Raw genomic sequence first — 24,672 nt, forward strand, 5'->3', positions numbered from 1 at the left:
GGTCCCAGCAAAGGTTATAGGGGGGCAAGGCCTATTCATGGGAATATTTTAACTATTTGACAAACATGCACATTTCAAGGAAATTACTGCCACTCATTTTGGTAAATGGTAATTACACTTATCAATGTCTATAATTTCCATTACTCTTTGTATTGCAAGGTCACGGTTAAATTAATGGCTTGGGTCATGAATTTAGTTACGTAGCAATAGAAAACTTTTTTAAAGTCTCATTTTGTTTGGCATTTCTGAGCACTGACTCCCCTTCTCTTTTTGTCACTCGTGGATGTGTATTTACGTTTTTGTGACACAACCACCGAGAGCAAAATTAAAGCGCTAGAAAACCCATTGGCAAATTGAGACCGCCCTTGAGGGTGACGCTGAAATATAATTGGACGCCTCAGACATCAATCAAATTTCCGTCGTATCCAATTGGCTCTCCCGCTAATATTATCGTTCCGTCCATACTAGTCTGTTGGACTTTCCGCCGTCCTCATCCGCGAGTCGACGTAGATCCCCGCTAATTGTTGGCTAGACCATTTTGTGTGTAGTTCGCGGCTTCACAACCTTGGCATTTTCCGCCGCTGACGGTAATCGCTGCATGTACACAGGAGAGGTCGAAACCTGCCTCGTTTGGTTTCTTTGTTATAGTTGAAATTGGACACCGCTGATGTTTGAAGCGTCCATGTCCTGCAGTCGGCTGAGCTGCGGAGTGATATTCCATTGGAACCGACAATGTGGAGGCTGTTAAAATGTCTACTTGGGAAATGAAATGATTACAGTTTCTCTTGCTGAAAGGAAATAGAGTTACAGAAGAGGTATGGTTCCTGTGAAATACGTGTTTTCGGCTTCTTAGCGAAGACAACGAAACGAGGCGACAGAGGAGTGTTTTTTATAGTGTTTCCTTCTCTTCAAGCCCTGCATTTCGGACCACGGGAGACACGGATTCTATCCATAACTTTGTTTTCCTCTCTTCTGCCGCCGTTCACTTCTCCCCGCTGGATGCTACATTGAAATCCAGGTAAATGCGAACGCGGACTAATTCATAAAAAGCGCATACATCTGAAATCTGAGGCAGAAGTTGCTTGTTGAGTCGGTGCAGATGGGGTGGAGGGTAATAACAAAGTTTTAAGCGCAGCGTTTCAAGTTGTTTCAGCCGGGAAGAGCGGGGTCTTGGATTGTCGTCTCCTCGCAGCGTTAGCAGTTCGGGTGTGATAGGGGGACAAAATAAAAAAAAAACTTATTTGTTTACTTAAATTGGCTATAACGTTACAGAACATTAGCGCACTAGCAGACTGAGTTAGCTCCCCGGGGGTCGCGCTGTCTGCGGGTTTTTTTAATGGTCGAACGTTAACATCCCCGCTGTCTTTGAATGTAACACGCCGCTCTCTTTTCACACCATAAACTTAAAATACAGCAACACAGATAGCGCCGCGGCAGTAAAGCACAAAAATCGGCATATGTGGTGATGTTTTTAATAAAACTGTAACTTTAGTATTGTTTCGGGGCTTCTTTCCTCCCTCTCTCTCTCTCCCACCCCATCTCCGACCGTTACCCGTTAAACCGTCGCGCGCAGCCTTTACTGTCAGCTAATTTCAACAAAACGTTTGAAGCCATTTTACGTTTTTCTTTAAATTATTATTATTATTTTTCGTTTAAGCGCTCGACAGGAACTTTAGTTGCCCCGAGTCTTTGTGCTCAGCAGCGTTTCGGTGGTGTGAAGGAGTCACACACAGAGAAGGAAGAGGGGCAACAGGTTTTTTGTTGTTCTTGTTGGAGCCTTTTAAACGTCCCGCAGTGTTTCAGCCTCTTTAAAGCCCGGCTGCTGATAACAGCCTCCTAATAGACCCCAGGTAGGCACCGGGCGGCTGCGTGGCTATTAGCGTTTGTTAACTTTAACCCCCAAAACGCGGCTGGCCATAAAAAGGTGGGGGTGCTCGAGACAGGCAACTTCAATTTGTGAGGAGGGGCTGAGCACTTATCCCCCATTTTGACCTCAGCTCACCGACAGGCACAAATTGCTAGATTGTGTGCAATTATCACATTCTTGTTTGACTGTACATTTCTCCGTTAGGCTATATTAAGGCCCCCTTTTCGTTATATTTAATTTAGTGTCTAATTTCTGTCTCAGAATGGGATATTAGTCATGTTCTTGTTGTTGGCTGTGTTACAATTTCTTGATATTGTTCCATGAAGAATAGGTATAAACAGGATTATGGGTGAAACAGGGCGTATATGTCAGAGTGTAAAATGCATGTTACAGTCAGGGGCAATGTTGTTGTAGCTGCCACACAAAAGTAAAACTATCTGACATCCTGTTATTCTGGCTCTATTGTAGACTCAAAGCAGATCCTCAGTGCAGTGGAGAAAATGGGTTATTCAGGTGGTGGCCTTGGCTTCACCCCTGTAACATCTGGGACACACTTCAGGCGATAAGTCCTAAATCTCCAACTGCATCTAATTGTTTGTTTTTGCACGAAAAGAAACACATCTGTGCCTATTCTAAGTTTTACCCCGAGCAAGTGCCACGCAGCTAGATAATTGACAAAATCACAGGAACCACCTAAAAGATTAAGAATATATGGGATTGCTCGTTATGATGCTGGCTGTGAAAAAATCATTAATTTTATAGTATTTTGAATTACAGATTAATTATTGTTGTTTATTTCTTTTTGCAGACATTGATCTCTGTAGAGAAGTCATCTTTCAACAATATTGGATTCTCCTAAAATTGTATTACTGTTCTTGGTGCTCGTAATGAGTATAATATTATCACAAATAAGGATTTAGGGTATCTTAAGAACAACTTGCTGAACCGTAGTTATGTTTCTCAGACGGAGTTAATTGAGTTGCCAGGATTCAAACATAAGTGATCTTACCTTTCAAGGTCGGAGTGTCTGACTGTGACTAATGAAGGAAATCTGCTGTCTGTTTTTTTTTATTAAAAATATTTTATTTATTTCAACACCACAGTCTGAGATAACTCTGAGTTTAATCATCATCGTCCTTCACTCCCCCCCGGTGTCATTTGCTGCAGTTCTTTGTTGTTTTAATGACACAGTGCCGTGTGTTCGCCTGCTCCAGAAGTTACAGGTTTTTAAGGTTTTTTTTTTTTTTTTTTTGCTGCAATGTGAACTGGTCAGACGTGATCTGGTTGAGAGCTCGGCATGATCTCGTCTTCTTGTCTGAAGTTTGGTAAAGTCTTTGTTCGAGCTACTGGTGTTTCGAGTTGGAGGAGGCTGTCTGGACTCCAGAGTCTGACTTAAAACAAACGCCATGTGGCTTTTGTGGCTGAACCATAGTTTGATTGATGTGGGCTGCTCCTACAGCTGGTTGTAGTTTTCATTACTTAGTTTGTAGCCTGACCAACTAGTTAAAGACAAGATGTTTTGAAAGAAACTTCAGCTGTATGTGAAGCTACAGGTATTGGATATTCTGTTTACTCAGCTAAATAATGATAAGGGAACTATATTATAATGATAGAATGATATATTCTTTATTACACAGCATTACTAGCTATTAAAAAGAGAAATGATGAGAAAATGATTTTGTAGTTAAACTGCACACATCTGTTAAAGGGACTGAAACCATCTTTAAACCTTTCTAAAATAATTTAATGTCAGATACCTATGCAGCATAAAACTAAGGAAAGAAAAACACACCTTCTACTATCTTATTTTTAAAAAAGCTTCATACGTTAGTGAAAGATATAAGAAAATTCACAAAACGTCTTCAGTAATGCTAACATACTTCAAAGATAAGAGGTCGCCTTATCTGCCCAAGTTCACAAAAAAACATCTTTATACTTTCTTGAGCAAATAAAACATTGGTAGCGACATTCACTGCCCACAAACTGCTGTAGTTAGTAAATATAAATCCAGCTTTTTCAGTCTACGCAGAGACCATTTTAAGGAGGCTTCATAATGTGATGTGCAGTTATCGACACATTTCTTATTCAGTTATAAAAGTACAAGAACATTCTCATATCTTCACATCTTTTGTTTAACAACAGAATCTCCCTTTTTTGCTGTTCAGGTGACAATATTTTCTCCTTGTATAATCTGTGGAGACTAGAGGTCGACCGATGGGAGTTTTTCTGTGGCTGAAGCCGATTTTTAGTAATCAGTGCAGCCGATGGCTGATATACAGCACCAATTTTTAAAGTTTTGCTCAATGTGGATTTTTTTATTTAATGAACTTGTATATCATGTATTTATGTATGTTCAGGGCATGGTCAGTTGCTGATACTTTGAAAATTAATTGGTCAATCTTTAGCAGCCAGCGTTACAAACCACCTTGTACTCAGTTTGCTTTGTGATTATAACAGACGGAAAAGATGAAGTAGCCTCTAATAGCTTCTTAGTTATTCTACACACACACACACACACACACACACACTCCATCCTGTTTAACTCACTTTACTCACTGTTATTTTAAACTAACAAACAGTTTTGGCAATCTACTTTTAAAACTGCCTGGTGTGTAGGAAAAATATATTTTATGTGGAAGAAAAAAAAAGAGTTTTTAGGAGTTTGTGGTTATTTTTATTGCAAAAAGATCCTTTAAGAAAGCAAATTTCAATATTAAGTTGTTGTTTTTTAAGGCTGAACTGTACGTATTGTCAAGGGAGCACAAATCTGTTTTTGATGTTTGATTAAAATAATTTTACTTTTTTTGAACTAAGAAGGCCCTGCATGTGAAAAGAAAACAAACAGGCAGGTTTGTTTACTCCTCAGAATACTCCTGTTCATTTATTATATTAACACAAGTCATATTCTTAGACATAAACAAAATGACCCCTCTTCAGACTGGTGTGTTCCCGGTCTGAACAAATAACCGTCTTCCAGATGGGTAAAATAAACTCACGTTCTCCTTCCGTCTGCTTGCAGTCTGCTGCTGAGACTGAAAAGGGCCCGGTGAAGAGCAGCAGAGGATGGCTGCAGTGGAAACGGATAAGGAGCTCAGCGACTTGCTGGATTTTACTGCGGTGAGATTTCCCTCCAGATCGCGTGAATTTTACCAGTGGTGACTGACTAATTGTTATAACTTTTAACAACTCTTGAAATGTTACAGATGAGACTGAGGGTTTTAACATTTCAGCTTGTTTATCAGTACCCCTTACTGTTTGTTTTTTTTAATTTAGTGTTACTTTATACTTCCTGTTTGTTGTAATAGTTGATTACAAAGAATAAGATATTTTGAGTTACCATGTGATAATTGCTAATAAATGAACATTTTAATGCTTCAGCTTTGAGTGGTTGTACTGATTTCTTACTTTCTTTTCAGATGTTTGAACCCCCAGTTTCAAATGGTAAAAATGGGCCGACTACTCTCGCCAGCAGACAATTTGTAGCTCCTGGTGAGTTAAAAAAAAGTTTCTCTCCCCTTTTTCACTTAAAGGTGTTGTTTTATTATGTTCCTAAGTAAATTTCTTAAAATAATCAGTTTGGGCTTTTTTTCTGCTTTCACTACCCCATTTTCATTCTCTGTTTTGTTATATATTGTGCTAGGTAAGAGTTAGTTCCTGTTTTTCTTACCCTTGTAATAAAAAAATAATGCCACGGTTTACTGTAGTGAACTTCAGGAAATATTTCCAACTTCTTTGGCGATGTGTAGATCAGACGTCATCATCCCTACGCTTCCTTATCTTGTCCTCGCAGGTGTCCCTTCCCTCACCCTCTCAGCTGTTGCCATTCAGTCATGTAAGGACAAAGGCAGAGCGTGGGGGGTTGATGGGAACGGCACTATTAATCTCCTCTGCTTACTTCAAAAAAATGTATTCCCTTGTCCTGCAGTTTCGCACCCTCGTCCTCCACATAACTTGTTTTCACTTGGAGTTCTTTTCCATTTTCATCATCAGATTTACGACACTCATAGTGATCTTCAACACATACATGTAGCTTGGTATGAGTAAAGCATCCTTAGTATACTCAACATAAGAAGTTTTTGATTCTTTTATGGTGTTTTTTTATTCATGTGTAAGGCTGTTGTTCATAGAAACTAGTTAATCCCTGCATGTCCTAGACAAACATTTCTCTGCTGCCTTTTGATTTCTGGAAGGGGATTAGGGCTTTCACCAAGCAATAGAAAGATATGCAAGGATGAGATTAAAGACCAGGCCATCAGTTGCTGGGTGGGTTGTAGGGGGCTCTATTTCAGCTAATCAAAAGGTGCATTTTCATTTGTAGAGGTGAAGTGTGGACTTACAAAAGAAACTTGTAGAAATGATCAATCTAACTACTACTCCTAAAGTTCTTTTGGACCACAGGAACCTTTTCAGAGTTCTCAGATCTGTCGGTGGAAGTCGCCCCTCTTTAGTGTGTCTGCGCTGCAGAAGGTCTGTTGATGGTTATTCTTAGAACTCCTTTTATCAAGTCTGTCTTAAGGCTCTTTCACAAAAGTTTTGCTAAATGACCACAAAGACCAGTTCGTCTTTAAGCTCCCTCTAGCCGTTCACAAGTCACCGATGGAGCCAGCCACGTCCCGCACAGACGTGAGCTTTCAGAAATGAAGCGAGCATCGAGGAACCAAAAGAGGCGTGGCGCAGAGCTCTGCTGCGGTAATAAGGAGCGTATCGCGTTAAATGTGTGACAGACACTGCCATCATCAGTCCACCCTCAGGAATAAATGTTCATTGCTTCATCACATTACTGAGATGCAAAGCCTTACCTGTTCGACGTCGACCGTTTCGGCTCTGTTACGATCTTGCTTTGTGGTACAAAGGCGCCTCAGGGGCGGGTTGCCTTTGACCCCCCTTGTCACCTTAGTCCATTCAAAAATCAAACCGAGGCAGCCTGAAGCATCTAAGTCCTGGCTTGAGGCGTTTTGTGGAAGAGCCCCACCTCAGACTAGTAACTTTTCCAACGTGAGGGAAGGCTTCTGAGACATAACAGCACCAAAACTCATATTTAGAAAAGAAAAACTTGAAAAAAATAGAGTGAAACACAGTTAACAAATACTTGTGTTAGCCTTTCATAATTAAATCACTGAAAATAAAGCAGATTGGGCTGATTGTGGACTCTGAATTGTATGAAGCTTGTATGTGACAGAATGTTTATAGCGAATTTCGTCTTTCAGCGGGACTTTCCAGTCGCCACAACCCTCATAACCATAAGCTCGAGCAAGACCCTCAGAGAGGAATTTCCAGAGTGCCAAATTCAGCCCACCAGCATGGTAAAACCTTGCAAATGAACGGGTTTGGACCCTTTCATGATATTTACTTTTCTGAAACAAATTGGCATTCTGTATGTTTTGCCTGAATGTGCATCAAGTTGTGTTTTAAAAAAAGAGTTGTTATTTCTTTTGTGGTAACTTGTCTGTGGAAGGATAAGAGGTGTAGTGGGCCGCAGACATCCTGCATGCTTTAGGTGAGCTTTACTCGTAGTCAGTTGAGCATTAGAAGTCCTCACCGCGATTTATCCAGAGTCCAGCAAACAACCTGTCCAGCTCGATGCCCAAAACCAAGTCCTGATCAATTTAAAAGTTGTATATGAATGTTCTGCTCTCGGTGTTTATGACCAAGCGTCATCTAAGTGCAGATGGTTATAAAACCCTGTAGGGTTTCTTTTGCTTCAACATCCGCTGTCACACAAAGCCTTTCATTGATTTTCATTTGGTCCAAATGTGGTCTGCCAGCAGCTGCTTTGTGTTTTTCTTATAGAGTCAGTCAGATACTTTTTTTTTCTTGTATAGTTTAAGTTTGAAGTACGTGAAGGTGTAACGTGTGACTGTGGGGAATCTCCCTATACGGATTTCAGCTCTGGTTTTGTGTCTGCTAAATCTTTTTCATTGTTATTTTTTTCTGCACTTTCATTTTTTGTTCATTAGAAACTGAGAGTCCTAAAATGTATTTTTAGGATGGTACAGGCAGAAATGCAGAAATGGGGGGCTTATAAATTTGCATGGTATGGTTCGATTTTTCAAGCAAATGTATGACTGAATTTCAAAACCTAAAGGTGTCAAAGTAACAAGAAGAATTACTGTTTAAAGTTGTAGTACCTGCCATACATTGTTAAAAAAGGAAGACTGTCTAAAATAATCTGTATGGGTTACAGGGTTAGTAATACAGGATTGTGTTTGACAAACTCTTCAGTGACTAAGAGGCTGTGTTATTGTAAATTGAGTATTTCATTAACAGTGTTGACTCTCCAGATTTTATCTGACATTATGCTTTGTGTCTGTGTGACTCACTTTTCTAAGGGAAGGAAAAAGTTGTGCAGACGAACAGCGAGCTCGGTTATTGTTGGCCTGGGGCAGTGTTCCTGTAAAAATGAAGACACGTCTGCAAGTTGGGTCAATATATCTGCCTGGGTTGTGCTCACGAAGCCAGTGACTCAGGCTGCCTGTCTGTTTCTGATATCTCTTTTTGTGTAATTATAGACTCGCTAACCTTAAAGGGGCGTTGCATGCTGGGAGGAGAAGTGCGTTCGGGTTCTCAGGAGAATTCATCTGTTGTTACTCAGTCTTCTCTTCGTGTTCTTCCAGTTCTCGTAGTGTGTCTGAATACTGGACTGCTCATAGTGTTGTCATGGGTTTGTCATGCCTTATCGTGTCTTGCTTCAGGTTCTGTTTGAAAGTAATTTCCACCCTTTGTATTTATGATATTAGCAACATCAGCAGTATGAGCTATTGTGTTTATGAAAGCAACTTACGTTGGGCTTGAAAATTTGCAAATTCGTCATGTTAAAATGCTAAAAAAAAACAAGTTGACACACCAGGTGTAAGAATCAGTTTTGCTCATTAGGTTTTTATGACTGTGTGGAGGCGTATTTTTATGTAACGTCATGTAAAGGCTTAAATTTATCTTTTATTAGGGGAATAGTAACTGAGTGGAAGGTGAGTGTTAAGCTAACCAAGATGTCTGTCAGATTCATCCTGTGCCCAATATTTTCACTCCTATCTGTTTTTTTAATGTAAAGTCTATGATAAAAACCTGTTTACTGTCAGTTTTGTTTGTTGTTTATTGAATGTAGCCGAACTTTAGCTTTGGTGATGTTTAGCCATTTTGTAAAAGATGGAATTAAACTGCCAAATGATTTACTATTGATACCCCAGCATTTAGGTCATTTCAGCATAATGTCAGGGAAGGTACTAGCGTTTTATTTATTTGATATTTTGTCCTCTTTATGAGTTCTTCCTTTTCTTAGTTAGTTTCCACAAGGTTTCATGCAGTGCTAATGTTAAAAAACACTGACTGGAAGCCTTTTTTATGTTGAAAGTTGGGTGCTGATGACTTGAACGTGTTTCTTTTTATTATGCTTGATTGACACAAAGAGTGATAGTCAGCCACAGAGAGTGTCTCCGTCATCTCTTATTCCATTGGTGTCATGCAGATCACACTTATCACTGCAATCTAGCAGCTTTCAGCAGTGTGGACCTATTATTTTGTTCTACTGCTGATCCTGGCTTGATCCCCCCACCACCTCCTTACCACCTTTCTCCTTACCTCCTTTCTCTTCTCATCTTTTTAATTAGACAACAAAACAAAAATATGAATATTCATAGAACCCGGTCTCATTAATATGCACAATTATGCAAATCAGAGCGCAATTAAGCTTCAGATTTCCCCCAGAGATGCTGTGTTGCAGTATGAGAGGGAATTGAGGTACAGGCAGAAATTTCTGCTTCACAAATCTTTTCAAATCGCTCCTTTACGACATGGTCATCCTTCTGAGAGCTGCTTCGACCGGGGGTTAACACATGCCAGCCATGTGAGGTTGAGACCGCGAGTGTGCGGTAGGGCAAAGGTGTAGGCCACGTGTGTGAGAAAGAAACGGGCCATGAATGACTGTTGCCATGGAAAATGTAAAGGAGTGGAGTGGGAGAACGAAGAATGCCGAGGATGATTCTGGAAGCCTCATACTGGGTGTTAATTATTCAAACTTCCTACAGCTCATATCCACACTATGTGACAGCGCTGTCGCTCTGTTGTCTCTGTGTGAGCTTTGAAGTGGAGCTCACTTCGAGGAGCCTGAAAAACCTGTATCAAAGCAAGTCGTCAGTCTCTCTCGTGTGAGACGCTTCTTGCCAAACGAGGGCATAAATCTCTGATAACAACGTTCTTTCTGTTAACAGGCCAACATGTTTAACCAAGTTTTTTTGTCCTCCGGGTATAGATGAAAAGAGCGGGTCCAGTCCTTGGGGACCAGGAGAACAAAACAGTCCAACTTTCACCCAGGGAAGGGTAGGATTTATTCTAACTTGTTACGTTGGAAACTTAATTTACTGAATTTAAATGATGACACAACCAGTGGATGACAACATAAAGTGCTCTATATTTCACTGTTAAACACCGAGCTGCTGAGATTTCCTGCGTTTAGTTTCATATCAATAATGCAAAAACAAAACGCAGAGTTCATGAAATAAACTCAAAATTCACTTTACACAATAGTATGAGGATTGTCTTTTCAGGAGATGTCCAAATTGATAATCATTTTGTATTAGGGTGTATTTTTTCTCTACTTACTCAGATTATTAATATTATATAAGCTTGCAGTGTTGCAGTCAGTTCATGTTAAACCACTTTAGGGTTGGAAATGAATTGCTGGGTTAAAATCTCGCGTCCATATCTAAACCACCAACACCAGCAGAGATTCATAACCCAGCAGAGGTGTCGATAAGATCATCAGACATTTAAAGAAGACTAGAAAATGAATTTAAAGTCTGCCTCTTTGTTTATGTTTACACATAGTGAGTATTTAAGTAGCCAATTTAACCAAATTAACCTGTGTAACCCTAATGGTAATCTTCTGACTGAAAATATGAACAACTCTTGTTAACAGTTAGGTCTTTATCCATACATTAATAATACTAAGCTTTTTTTAGATAAGTGCAGATTTGAACAATTTTAGAGTTATGTTGGTTTTTTTTTAACTTGTAAAATTTAAGGATTAAAAGGCATTAAACTTTCATATGCTGTTGTGGAAACAAGTTACTTGGCTCTCTGCCGTTTTGTGGAGTTCCTTTATAGTTATAATTAAGTGCAATGTAACAAATACTTGTGGCTTTTATTTGTGGCTATTTATAACAGTCTCATGATAGTATTCTGATTTGTATTTATGTCTGGGATGTTTTTACTCCTTCGTTTCCTAGGGTTATGAAGACGGCCTTTACAGTGAGCGAGAGAACATGGCCTCTGCCCCAGTATTTGGATCAGGGGTTATTGGTAAGAAAGCTCAAAGAAAAGTTGTTGTTGAAGCAAAAGACGTCTCAACTTTCACACAGTCTTCCTTACAAACCAAAGTGATTCAAGGACGTTTGGGGCGGTGTTCGGCTGAACGACAGGGGGTCGCTGTGACATCAGCGGACGGCGCGAACGCACAGAACAATGAGTTGTTTGTTTTTTCTAGAGAGCAAGTTGGACCCTTACGTTGTAGTTTAACATGTTTCGGGATGAAGAGAGCGGAGTAATCGGGGAGGATGTGGAGGAGGGGTTTGTTTGTGTGTTGCAGTTTGTGTGTTCAGCGCGGGAGGGGTCGGGGTGTAAAGGGCACCCATGCACAAACAAGACCCTCCCTGGGGATCACTGTGGACTACAGCTCCTCTCTGTTTAACTGTCAAGGGAGGGGGCAGAGGTTGGGCACAATTGCCCCAGAAGCATTTAGAATGGGTCCATTTGTTTTATTTTTGCTGTCCACGGCCATAAATACCACCATATACACTCACCTAGCAGACGGGAGGGGAAATGGGGCAGTAAAAAGATTGTGTTTTAATATTAACTTAAAGTACTTTTTTACACATTTTGTATTATTTGCTGACAGGAAAGGCAGAGCGAGGACCATACTCCTCATTTGGATCACAGGTAAAATAATTTGAGCTTTTTTTGTTGTTGTTTTTTTTGTATACCACTTTCAATCTACTTAAAGTCAGACTAAGGAAGAAATAAAGTGAACAGTATTTTACTGTTCTGAGAAACACAGTCTCTTTTGATATAATCAAATTCCTTGATTGACTTATTGTAAATGCAGAGCAGAGGTATTAAATATTTCAGTCTAGATGTGGACAAAGTTACAGACATTGTTCAACTTGCACTCATGTGGGAATATCCTGCCATGTTGTAGTCAAAGTATTGGCATAACACGAGCACACTAATGCAGAAGGGAGAGAGTCAGTCCTAATTTATGCTGCTACAACGATGTTTTTGTCAGTCCCAGCTGTCTGAAGTAAAAGTTTGTGAAACTATTAGGGGGTAAAAAATTGGCAAGAAGATCTTCGTTCTTCGTTCTGTTGAGGTGCATAACCTCTGCAGTGAGGAGTTAGCCCTGTATGAAATGATCCACAGCGTGTAACTTTATCATTAAGCTCACATACAGTCCCATAACTCAGTTCATCTAACTCTTTACTCCTCTGAGCTTAAATCTGACTGTCTGAGCAAGTTTGCTGCAGTTTCACCTTTAATGTTGTTTAGCACCAATAAACAAAAATCAGTTCTTTATCTCATTTAACTGCAAATTACTTAAAATCACAGAGTTTTGCGGTATCTGCCTTCCAGGACAGATGCAGTTCTGTGATGAAGACAGAGTAGATCTGATCTCTTGCTCGTTGTCAAACAGTTAGTTGGCTCGGTGGGTTTGTCCAGGGTTCACCAGGCTGTTTAATTGTGTGCAGAATTGCTGCATTATTGGCAGGGTTGGTGTTTGCTCAACTTACTTCTGCTGCTGTTCAATATTGTGGCAAGATTTCATACCTGAATTCTGACCAGGAGATAAAGAAATTACCGGCCTATCTCCACATCAGCACAACGTAGCTCTCAGTCTTTCAGCGGGTCATAAACAATGTTTTTATATGTGTAATGTTTTATCATAAACCTCAGAATGTTCTATGATTGAATTAAAGTTTCCAGTTTCAAACGAGCTTTTGCCTCTTTTCCTTTTTCCTTAACTTCTCTATAGCCGGGTTTTATGCCCAGTGAAATACCCATGAACAGCCAAGATAACCTGTCTCCGTCTGCTGTGAAGTCCACTTCGCAGTTTTATTCATCATATGAGCGAAGCAACACTCGCAGGAGACCCTCACAGGACCCCATTGGTAAGACTGCAAGGAGTTGTTTCAAGTAAAGTGTTGGACAAGTATAAGACACATTGGTCACCACAGATTTAACCTGAAATGAAAACAGTTTTTGTTTAGTTTAAATTTACATTTGTTTGTACCATTACATCTCTTGTTAAGGCCTTAAAGGGGGTCTGAAAATGTTCTTCTTAGTAAGAGAAAGTGACGTCGACTCGTTCAATTGTTGAATAACATCAGCCTAATTACTTTCTGAACAGGCATTAATGAGCAGTCACAAAGACTGATTGGTTCAGCGAGACTTTGGGAGGAAGGAAGCACCATATTTAAAGCCCCTTATTACTTATTGTGTTGTCACTTTCTTTCTTTTTTTCCCGCAAGTTTAGATCTTTTTTTCTGATTGAGCAGACTGACATCATTTCCTTCTTGTCTCACTCCTTGCAGAGTCACAGCCAAAAAAGATCAGGAAGGTGCCCCCTGGCCTGCCCTCCTCAGTGAGTACTAACACCCAGAAAAGCACCATGCCCCAGCGATGGCATTCATTCCAAGAGACCCCCAAATTTTCATGTCTTGCGCCCCTTTTCCCATTCAGCGTGACATCCGAAGCCTTTCCTTGGCTTCCACGGCAGTATAATAGCAGCAATACAGGGCTTCCAGGTCTTACAGCTGTGCATCTGCAGCAGCAAAGTCAAAAGGGAACAGTAGGGAAAAGCCACTTATTTACCAAGTCACTCATTTGCAATATGTATTTATAGCATGTTGTATTTGTGGGTCCTTTGCTTTGTGGCCACGTTTCTTTCCCTCTGCCAAGTCTACTCATCAAATCACTAAAGAGAACTCATACAGGGGTTTGAAGCTTTCTACTCCTCCTCCTCATTTTTTCCTCCCAGTTTCCCTCTCTGGACACCCTATTTCCTTTTTTTTTTTTTCTCCACCCCACCCCATCTCACACAGCCTCCCTCTTTTTCCTCCTCCACCACCATAAACAACAGCCCTCCCCTCTCTCCGGCTCCCTCCCCCATCCCTCCATCCCAGCTGCCAGTGGGGTTGGCCGCCGTCCAGGATTCGGCAGATGGTTCAGTAATTAGGAGTGCATCTCCCAGTTCCCTCTTCTCCTCTCCTCTCTCTTTCCTTTTCTCCCCCCCCCTCGTTTAATCAAATTACAGAAGAAAACTTTAGTTCGATTTGATCCGATTCTTTTCAAACCCAGTTTCATTCTTGATTTTGGTCTCAAATAGTTTTGATTAAGAGGGAGGTGGCTAAGAACAGGGGCTCTTTTATACCCTTTATTACAAGCAACTTCCAGTTTTTTGGTCACACCTTATTTAGTCAAAAAGAGTGAAATATCTGTGAATAATCCTTGGTGATAAACAGGTTAATACGTAACAGTCTGACTGATATGGTAGCTGTGGGCCCAAAAGGAGCTCTGACTGAACATTTAATAGCCACTGATCTTTATTCAGGTTTGAAGAAATGTTGCAGTGGTGTGGTTATTCAATTAGGCCGTAAAACCAGATAGTAAAAATAGACCCAACTTTTCTGTTTACTCTAACACTCAATGCATATATCTCTGCAATCAGTCAGGAAATGCACTAATATAAAGAGAAAATAGATTTTTTAGTCAGCCAGATTGTTGCAGCCAGCCTACGACAAGTTCTGTTTTTCAAGCTGACTAAACTTCAGGTGTTAAGCTGAAGGGTTTCCCGTTTTTATGTGTAGGTTTATCCATCAGCCACAGGGGAGGACTTTAATCGAGACAGTGCTTGCTACCCTTCCTCCAAAGCAGGAAATGTCTACACATCACCATTCTACATGCAAGGTCAGTTGAAACAATATTTTCCTCCAGAGTCACTCCTTGTCCTTTGTGTTTAGTTGAAAAGTTTAGTCTGGCAAAGACAATAATTTCCTGGAATTTTCCTTTGAAGCCGGTGCAGCTGGGACACTGGTTTCTCCGCTGTGTTGTGTCCAGATGCACCAGAGGTGTTGCAGGCTACCAAAGCCCCTCTGGTGCATCGCCTCTGAATAGCGAATCACGACTGAATAAAGTCGTCACAGTAATGTGACATGTCTCATACGCAGCCCTCATTGTCTTCTGATCTCCCGTGGCTGGTTATCCCTCACCCTTATTTCTTCCCCCTTTCTCTGCTGGATGGCCCCTGACAGACGGCCTCCACCCGCCGCCGCCCTCTGCTCCTTGGGGCTCCGCCGGGTCGATGGTTCAGCCTGGTTATTCTGCCGTGTTGGGCAACTCCCCCCATCTGGGCCAGCACGGACCTTTCACTGCCATCAACCCTCAAGACAGACTGGTGAGCTCTGACTTCACGCTGAAGACTCGTTAAAATCAACAAACGCTTTTCTTCCTTCTAATGGATCATAAAATCTTCTGTCTGTTTTTTTTTTTTTTTTTTAACTGTTGGGCGTCTGTTTTTTCCAAGAAACGGCAGCCCCTTCCCCTTTCTCCCCAAAACTACCCCCTGCATGGCAGCGAGGTGAACGGAGCTCATCCTGCTGGTTTCCACTCCGGCTCCAGCAGCTTCGGGGTCCCAAACCACACACCCCCTATCGCTGGCACTGAAACCATTCTGGGTAAATCTTTTAATCTGTGCCACTTCCTTTATTTAGACAATTTCAGCTGTGTGTGTTATCAAGAAACATCGTCACATAGCTGAACTGTGGTTGTAATCGAGGTTTGTTGTTCATTTCGCAAGCAAATCAGGGTGTGGTACCCGGAAGTTCAGGCGATGAGATTGGGAAAGCCCTGGCATCAGTAAGTAATCCTAAACCCCATATTTTTACACAAGTCATCTTGTGTTTCATTTACAAACATACATTTCATGTTTGGTTTTCTGAAGCATCATGAATGGATGAATTGTTTCATTTGATTGAGAATCAGACATTCTTTGTCCAGATCTATCCTTCAGACACCAACAGCAACGCGTTCCCCCCGTCTCCGTCCACGCCCTCTGGCTCACCTCAGGCCGTTTCAGGTGGGTGTTTTCCTGTGACCCCCCCAAGGTCAGCTGGCTGCTTTGCTTTTTGATTTCTTCCAACTCAACCCAGTCCTCTTATGTTCTCCTGTGAGGATATTAAAAAATATTTGAAAAAAGCAAAAACAAAAATAAAGCATACTTTATAGAAAGGAAATTATGTGCAGTTTGGCATGGCTTTTTTCTTTGTTTTATTTTACTTTAGTTTTGAGTGTTAACACTTATGTGTAGACCCCTCATGTGTTACACATGAAGTGTTTCACCTACAAAGCGTTTATCCACCACCTTGTTGACTCAGTTCACGCTATTCTCAAATCCTAATTTAGGTCAGAAACGCGTATTTAACCTTTTAGTTGAACCATATAACAAAATCATTCCTTCATAAAACATTTTTTTCTTTTGTATCATTAATTTAAATCCAACTTTTTTAGTTTTGGGGACACCACTATTAGATAAAGAGACATTTGACAGAGTTTTGGGATATTTTAGTTGGTTATAATTTTTTTTAATGGTTTGAAGTCTTTTTTTTTTTTTCACATTTTTGAAAATGACACAAACTGTGGTATTTTTTTTGTGTTATATTTGACACACGAATTCTGTCCTAAAACATAACCGTAACTTGATCATTCACACACAAGAGCCTAATTTAACTTACGAGAGAGGAAGGGAAATTAGTAAAAATAAAAAGAGGGTAGGCTCACTTCTCCATTTGTGTCTGCGTTGAGTCCAGGCAATATTTTCACCAAGTTAGAAACAAAATAAATATATTTGTTTTTCCAAACTTCATCTTTCACCCATAGTTTGTTCATTTATTTATTATGTCTCCATATGTGGTGTTATCTATTCATCCCCTGCACTGTGAAAACATTTAGGTTCTTTGTGAAATGTGAATTTTAAATTTGTCCACAAGTAATGTAATGAATCGCTTGTGTTATTTTATTTTTTTAAAGTATAAGATGCCTTTTTTTTCTGAAATAGGTGTGAACCTTTAGGCAGCTTTTTTAATGGCATTATCAGGCCGGTCTTGGTAAACGTGTCTCCGGTTATCTGTAGGTTCAGACTGTCTCTGTCTCGTCCTGTAAACACAGAGTGGCTCAGCGTTGAGGAGGTCAGAGGTTTTCAGCGCACCAAAGAAACTAATTATCATTCTTGTTTGGGACTGTTTTCATTCTGCCCCAGTGCTAAGTGTGCAGCTTTAATTATAAAAGACGGAGTCCATGAGCCGTTCTCCGTGCCTCATCCTTGTAGCGCTTACTGCCTGCTGTCTGCTTGGCTTCGGTACCATCTCAGAAGAACATTTTTTGGCTCCTGTAGAAACCACTTGTGACCAGACTTCATCAGACTGTAGGTGGGTGTATCAGGGTCCTGCTGGTGTCTGTCAGCTCTGAGCTGATGGTTACTCACCACATTGTTGGACTTTTAAAGGGAATTTGTGTTTCTTAGATCCACTACCGCTGCGCTCAGCTTTCCTGCTTTGTTGTATCTCGAGGAGCGTGGAGAACTCACAGTGTGTGAAAGACGTGTTCGTTGCTGCTACGCTCACTCTTGTTGGCGTTTAAGATTTTTTTTAGACAGAACTGACACATCTTCCAAAACCAACATCTCACCAGCTGTTAATGCCTCACTTAATGATTTTTTGTTGTTCAGCTTACTGTATGCATGTTCATTAGCAGCTGCTGGTGTCTTTTCTGCTGATCTGTATGTCGACAAATTTATTCTTTTATGTCAAAAGTTGTCCGTCACATGGTTGCTGTTCGTATTTCTAAAATAGATTTTTTTTTAGTTGACTGATTCTGTTGAAAATGTAAGATAACCTTCACGAGCCTTTGCTCAGCATGCCAAGGGTGCAGATGGAGCAGATCAAGAAAAGGTCTTAGTGTGTTAAAAGATATTTTTCTGCATATGGTTATACATCGCATCTCCATTAACATGAATTACAAATCACAACATAAAGGGAGCATTATTCATAACTCCAAAAGTCCATTTTCACATCAGTCAGCAGCTCGTGACTTGGACAATCTCATTGACTTGGGTGGAACATTTGTAATTTTGTGGCATTAAACTCTTGTATGATCTGGTTGGGTTTTTTTTCAAGGCTCTGCATCCCAGTGGACTCGGTCTTCTGGCCAGGCCACACCTTCACCTAACTTCGAAGGTGGAGTTCAGTCCCTGGTGAGTCCGTCTGTAAATTCCTGTTTTCTTTAATGCCAAAGACCAGGGTAAAGCATTAATTTGCACATCGCCTTGTCTCTCCCGCTGTTCTTCACGTTTTGTAGCAGAGTAAAATAGAGGACCGCCTCGATGAAGCCATCTGTGTTCTTCAGCGACACGCCAGCGGACAGGGCGGGTTAACAGGCTTAGGGCTGACACCAGGCTTCAGCAGCGCAGCGCTTGGATTGGCCAGTCGCCTGCCAGGGCTGGTGAGACTGATAAAAAAAAAATGATAAAGATAAACCACACACCGACGAAGGAGATTTAATGGAGTAGAGGAAAAAGTCAACTGTGGGAGTGATGTCCATTTTGCCACCCGTCTTTAGGTTTCCAGCCACCATGAGGACTCTGCTGGTCTGCCCTCTAGTGGAGGACTTTTACATCACGGCTCTGCGTCGGTTCATTCAGGCTCTCATCTTACAGGTGGGACTTTTTTGTTTTGTTTGTTATGCCATTTGTTTTAATAACTGGATGTTGTTTTTGCTTCACAAAGTATTGGTGCTCAGTACCTTTTCTACTCTGTGTGTAGTTCTGCCCGGCAGCCTGGCTCGTTCCGTTGGCGCCTTGATCAAACGAGAGGAGAGGGAGGATGATGAGAACTGCTCTGTTACAGACAAGTCAGAGGACGAAAGAAAAGACATGAAGGCCCGCCTTCGAACAAGGTGTCTAAAATTTATAAATTCATGATAGTCGTTTATTTCTGTGAACGGTCCCAGTGAAGTCAGCTTTTAACCTTCTGATTTAATCGGCATGTGCTTGATTTTATGAACATAGATCTTCCTACTTAGACTCTTTTCTTTTAAACACTGATAGAAATGTAGCAGTGACAGCATTTGAGTTTATAAAAGAATCAAGTATTTATCACCTCATTAAATGGAGTAAAACTTGCATCATAGTGGCTGGCATTTCTTTAATAAGTAGCTTAATCTTATTAACTGAAGCCTTTAGAAATATAATTGCTGCAGGATCATAATACAGTTTAATCTCAATCTTATAAGGAGTTGTTAAATTAAAACCCCTAATCACTTTAATCCACAAAATCTTAAGCACTGTGGTAATACGAGCAGAAACTGGAGGCTTTCAGCTGCTGATTCAGTTCCTGTGTTAGCTCCAGTTGTGTCTGGACCTAACACAGGAACTGTTTTCAGTCGGGGTTTTTTTATTCCCTGAAAACAGATCAGTGTTGTTTGGAACTGGCTCTCACCCTAAAAGGCCGAGTGTTTGTTGCCATTAAATGACTCCGGAGTGCTGACGTTGATTAGAAACTGGGCCATTTATGAACTGAACTGTACCCACACTGTTGTTTCCTTCCTTCCTCGTCTGTCACGCACTCTTCAGTAGTCTAGACGATGTGGATGATGATGACGATGACGAAGACCTGCCGGTGGAGATCAAGGCCGAGCGGGAGAAAGCGCGGAGGTTGGCGAACAATGCCCGCGAGCGGCTCCGCGTGCGGGACATCAACGGGGCTTTTAAGGAGCTGGGCCGCATGTGTCAGCTCCATCTGAGCTATGAAAAACCCCAAACCAAATTGATCATACTGCAACAGGCTGTTAATGTTATACTCAACCTGGAGCAACAAGTTCGAGGTCAGTGGGTGTCCAGGGAGAAAGGAAGTGGAGGGGATGGGCTTCTTTTCACAATAAAACTTCCACACAGCTTCACTGCTCAGCTTTAGCCAATGAGCTGAGGTTTAATCCAAGTCGACAGCGTTCAGATTTGTAACTTTGTCCTAAATTGAAACAAACATGAGGAGGAGATCTTATAAATGTGAGCTGTGTGGTGGTTTTAGAACGTGCCCATTCTCCAGGTCATGTCTGAATGTTTTCATTGATAACACACACACACACACACAGGCCTGTGTGTGTTTGAACATTCCTGCATCACTCACAGCTCGTGTGTTTCCGCTGGGGAAACCCTGACACATCTGTCTACCTCACCACTGGACTTTATTAACTTTGTGTTGGACTCCTGTTTGCTTTGTCACTGTTGCCTTTTTGTGCTTTTACGAAGCAGCGTTTTTGTTTTTCAAATAATACAGCATTTAGATTTCCATTTTGCCACCTTTTTGCTCACTTCACCGGCATGAAAACAGAGCTGCCTGCCATGTACCAGCGTGCCTTAACGTTCATTTAGTTCAGCCTTTCAGTCATTAACCCTTTCCTTGTCCTTATTGTCCTTAATTCTTTTCCTTTTTGCCGTTCATTTTCCTTTTCCAGATAGCAACAGAGATCCTCCTAACCTTTGAAATAAATACATCGACAGCTGATGTGTTTAACGATGTCAGCCTCTCCTGTTAGCTTTCCTTTGCGGCTCTTTCTGTGTTCTGCATTTGGCAAAGGGTGTAGCTTCCTCTCTTTCTCACAATTTCTCATTTTGTTGGACGTCTCCAAATCCCCTTAACTTCCATCCTGGACCCTGATGACCAAAAGATGCTTTGAAACTTTTAACCCACCCTGATGTTGTTGCGTTTTGGTCTAGTCTTAAATTGGGCGACATCAACCTTTTGCCACAAACTACAGACAGATTTGAAGATATTCTCAGATGATCTTTTGTAAGAACAGATCGATATTTGTCCACCTGCGTTTGTTCTCCTGCTCCGCTGAGATCTCCTTTAGCACTGATTGTGTCTCGAACCTTAAAAGTGTCCCGGTGACAAACCAAGAAGGCCCAGAGGGTGAAAAGCCAGTTTACCTGCTTTACCATGAGCTGTAAGCGCAGCGCCGTGAGCACACCTGGCCTAGGTGTGATTTGGGTTTGATACCACCCCCCCTCACTTCTCCTCCCGCCTGTAGCCTCGTCTCGCTGACCGACGAGAACCTGACTGCAGAGGAGAAGGAGCAGCGGGAGCACGACCGCCGCCTCGCTAACAACGCTAGGGAGAGAGTGCGCGTTCGAGACATAAACGAAGCCTTCAGGGAGCTGGGCAGGATGTGTCAGGTCCACCTGCAGAGCGACAAGGCCCAGACCAAGCTGATCATCCTGCAGCAGGCTGTGCAGGTCATCCTGAGCTTGGAGAAGCAGGTGCGAGGTAGGTCAGCCAGTGCAGGAAGCTGGGCGGGAGGCCGGCGGCGACTCGCCGACTGGGACTGACTGTAGCGTTCATGTTGGCTCTGTCACTCAAACCTAAAGACCGGAGAAAAACAGGAGAAACGTTTGAGGAAGTGTATCCCTGCTCTCTGCCAAACACTCGCATTCCTCACCAGACCTTTTCTTTCTGTCTTTTCCTCTCGCTTTCTCTTCATCCGTATGTTTAAAACTCTTCTTTTGTTTTGTGGTTTTTATAATATTATATTATGTTTTGTGTAGGCCTGAGAATCGAAGCTTCTTGCTGAAGGCTTATTTGTTTTTGTTTTTAAGAGCGTAATTTGAATCCAAAAGCCGCCTGCCTCAAGAGGAGAGAGGAGGAGAAAGTTTCAGGTTTGGACCACCAAATGCAGCTTGGTGGGGGTCACCCTGGGGACGGACACATGTGACCCCTCGGCCCCAGGTCTGACCGCAGAATCCTTTCAATTCACGCTTATATTACTAATTACTTTAATATCATTGGTAATTTTTTATTTTTTGTCTCCTTTCTTGTCCAGCTCCGGTTTGGATCGTGCCGCCCTTAGAGCACGTGGCCTTATTCTCATTGTGGCGTCATCTCAGTGTGTGTTCGTGGGCTTCTGGGAAACACACACACACACACCACGTTACTGACGAAGCCTCATGCCTGACGCAGAATCCACGCATCACAGCGGCACAAACACACGTGACACAAAAACCAGAAGAAACATTTCTTGATTTTCTTTTTCATGACATTGCTTTGAAGTGAACACGATGCTTTTGGAGTCTTGAAAACGGACATAAGCATAATCTTATGATAATGTTTGTTTGTTTTTTGTAAAAAAAAAATTGCTTTATACATACAGGGAGCAAAACTTGTTTGGATCAAATAACATTATTGGATCAACGGCTCATCTGAGTGAACTCGTATTGCTGAGTAGTTATTGGCATTCCCAGCAGGAAATAATGAGGTCTTACATTCTTCACAAGCAAAGAGGGATGATTTATATTCTGCGACTGAACAAAACCTGTGTCTTCAGGCCTTCTCAGGCCTCGGTCTCATTAAGAATTTATTGTTTTCACGTGATGACTGAATTACAGACGTTTTGGAGGCCACCTGCCGCCAACTGCTCTGTCAGAATACCTGCTTCCTTCTTTTTGATACGCTGGTATTTCAGGCAGTTTTTCTTAAATTTGATCGAAGTGGCTAAAAAAAACGGGGCTACGTCTCGGCCTTGCTTGTGTACCGAGGTGATTCTTTTTTTTTTTTTTTAATTTTATTGCTTGTCTCAGAACCTCGGATCCCAGAGTCTTATCTCTTCAAGTCCTGTCCATCTGTTATTGTCACTGCCATGCGAGTGGAATGGAACGACTGCCAGGAGAGACACAAGACACACACACACACACACACACACCAAACTCAGAGCAAGGCTGAAGCACGCGCCTCCCCCCCTTCCCCGCACGAAGCCAGTCGCTCTCAGCCCCGTCGGAGCCGTTTGCGACGATGAACTAAGTATTGAACGGGATCACGAGTGTCTGAGAGAACCTCCTCTGTTGCCGTAGACTGACTTGTTTTTGATCGCTCTCTGTTGAGCGTTTGCAGGTTGTTGTTTTTTTGCCCCACACCCTGTTGAACAATCGTGAAGCCTTTTGTAAGGATCTTCCTTTTGTAGAATGCATATATCTTTTGTTTTTTATTTTGATATTTTTGATTTTTCTTTACTTTGTAACATATCCGTAAGAGGTTTGTTTGTTTGTGTTGTTTGGACTGCTTCATTTTCTTTGTTTACGTTGTTTTAATGTAAAACGACTCAGTTTAGATTCCAGGAACAAAGTGAGGTGTTTCGTTTTCTTTCTTTTCGGTGCCAGTTGCTTTAGAAATGTTAGAAATGACAACTACTAAGGCTGTAACATCACATGTTGTGATAGTTGTAACTTGGACTGTTCTCGTGTTTGTGACAGTTTTTTTTCCTTCAGAAATAATAGGTTTTACTAGCGCAGCCCCCCCACCCCTCTCCCAGCTCTCTGAGGAGCTTGTTGATTAGTTCGAGGAAGGGGCCGAAGGGGTCTGCGACAAAAATCTGTTTCATTATGAGCCGAAGCTTCAAAATGATTTCAAAGAGGTGGCCTTGGTTGTTTTTCTGACGCGGGGAGTTTTGATAATGGTTACTCGCCAGTGCCTGAAGAAGTCTGTGCTTACACGGTGGGGGTTTGTAGGTTGGATCTTCCTGCGATACGGATGTCTTTAAAAATAAAACAAACCACATATTTCATCAGCATCCGGGATATGAAGAGTTACGCTCATAAGTTGAACAGCATCTACAAACTTGTTGCTGAAAATTGTATTTTCACCCTTTTTTCTAGTCATTTTCTTATATTTCTGCCTCAAAGCGATGTGTGTATGGATACACACCTGTAAGGTGAGTCTCTGTCAGCTGGTTACTGATGTGGAGACAGGATTTGTTGTCATTTTATCACAAATCCTGTCCCCACTCCCCCCCGGACGAGCCCAAAGTTGAATTATCAGTTCCCTTGTTGATTTGGAAAATCACTTGTATAAACTTCATTGTTTTGTTCATGAATTATGTTTTCTGCAGTAACTTTGTACCAAAACTCTCACCTTCTGTGAACAGACCCTCCCTGTTCTCCACGAAACATGACCTGCTACAGATCTCTGTCTTCTCTCATGTTTGGGGACAACATCTATGTAGGCTACGTCCTCAAAGTGCCTCCTGTTTCCTATTTTTTATATATAAAGTAGATATTGAGAACTGTTGTGTACATGACAGTAATGTAGCAATAAATGTACCATTTTTATTAACTGACGGGTTCTTGTTCTCTGTAACTTTTTAACAGAATTCATTTTTCTCAGGATGAATCTGGGAGCATCGATTTACAGAAAACATCATCTGATGGACGGAGCTAAAACATGTTATCACTCCCAGCAAAAAGACCAGCACATGCAGACGTTATTTATGATTTGACTTTTTTAGTTACAGACTTTTTAAAAATCAATGTTAAAAGTATTTTATAAAGAAGAGACATCCAGACTAAAACTGGACTAAAATAGAGCTAAACATGAAAGTTTTTGTAAATCGCTATATTTGGGTTTAGATCTGAATTTTTAACAATGGTTAAAAAAAGAAAGATGTGTTATGCTCTTAGGGAATGTGTTGAGGATGACTCTCAGCTACTACCACACCAAATTTAGCTCAACATCTGTAAATTTTACTGAGTTTTAGCCATAATATGTTCACTATGGTTGATTGGCTTTGGTAGCCATACTCTATCACTATAATCTCTTCAGTGGTTCAGGAATTATTTTGCTAACAGACAGCACAATGTGTAGCTCTCAGAGTATGTATTGTGAATGACCCTCAGCTACTACCACACCAAATTTTAGCTCAAAATGTTAAAAACTGACTGA

The 24,672-nt window shown here is 41.3% G+C and overlaps 1 protein-coding gene across 9 annotated transcripts; it reads left to right on the forward strand.

Moving 5' to 3' along the window:
- Positions 1 to 487: 487 nt before the first annotated feature.
- tcf3a (transcription factor 3a) lies at positions 488 to 24,070 on the forward strand. 9 transcript variants are annotated; one of them, XM_017422173.3, is made up of 22 exons: positions 490 to 815; positions 914 to 1,018; positions 4,887 to 4,984; positions 5,284 to 5,356; positions 7,075 to 7,170; positions 10,113 to 10,180; positions 11,089 to 11,161; positions 11,757 to 11,797; positions 12,888 to 13,023; positions 13,447 to 13,496; positions 14,722 to 14,821; positions 15,166 to 15,308; positions 15,438 to 15,588; positions 15,711 to 15,769; positions 15,911 to 15,989; positions 18,085 to 18,161; positions 18,266 to 18,409; positions 18,527 to 18,623; positions 18,730 to 18,862; positions 19,539 to 19,789; positions 21,561 to 21,690; positions 21,785 to 24,070. In XM_017422173.3, exons 3-21 carry the CDS (start codon positions 4,931 to 4,933, stop codon positions 21,674 to 21,676), a joined length of 1,941 nt encoding a protein of 646 aa, XP_017277662.1. In that variant the 5' UTR covers positions 490 to 815; positions 914 to 1,018; positions 4,887 to 4,930; the 3' UTR covers positions 21,677 to 21,690; positions 21,785 to 24,070. The 9 variants fall into 9 exon arrangements, with proteins under 9 accessions (XP_037838035.1, XP_037838034.1, XP_037838039.1 ...); XM_037982107.1 differs by having other exon boundaries at positions 488 to 1,018; positions 18,269 to 18,409; XM_037982106.1 differs by having other exon boundaries at positions 489 to 1,018; positions 19,542 to 19,789.
- Positions 24,071 to 24,672: the final 602 nt, after the last annotated feature.

The sequence above is a fragment of the Kryptolebias marmoratus genome, linkage group LG20, assembly GCF_001649575.2.
Source record: "Kryptolebias marmoratus isolate JLee-2015 linkage group LG20, ASM164957v2, whole genome shotgun sequence".
Classification (NCBI taxonomy): Eukaryota; Metazoa; Chordata; class Actinopteri; order Cyprinodontiformes; family Rivulidae; genus Kryptolebias; species Kryptolebias marmoratus.

Bases quoted from the DNA above. Each gene is read 5' to 3' on its own strand.
- tcf3a (XM_037982105.1), top strand. From the start codon at position 4,931: ATGGCTGCAGTGGAAACGGATAAGGAGCTCAGCGACTTGCTGGATTTT. The intron at 13,497-14,721 runs GTGAGTACTAAC...TTTTATGTGTAG, and splicing joins CCCCTGGCCTGCCCTCCTCA to GTTTATCCATCAGCCACAGG. The intron at 15,589-15,710 runs GTAAATCTTTTA...TCATTTCGCAAG, and splicing joins TGGCACTGAAACCATTCTGG to CAAATCAGGGTGTGGTACCC.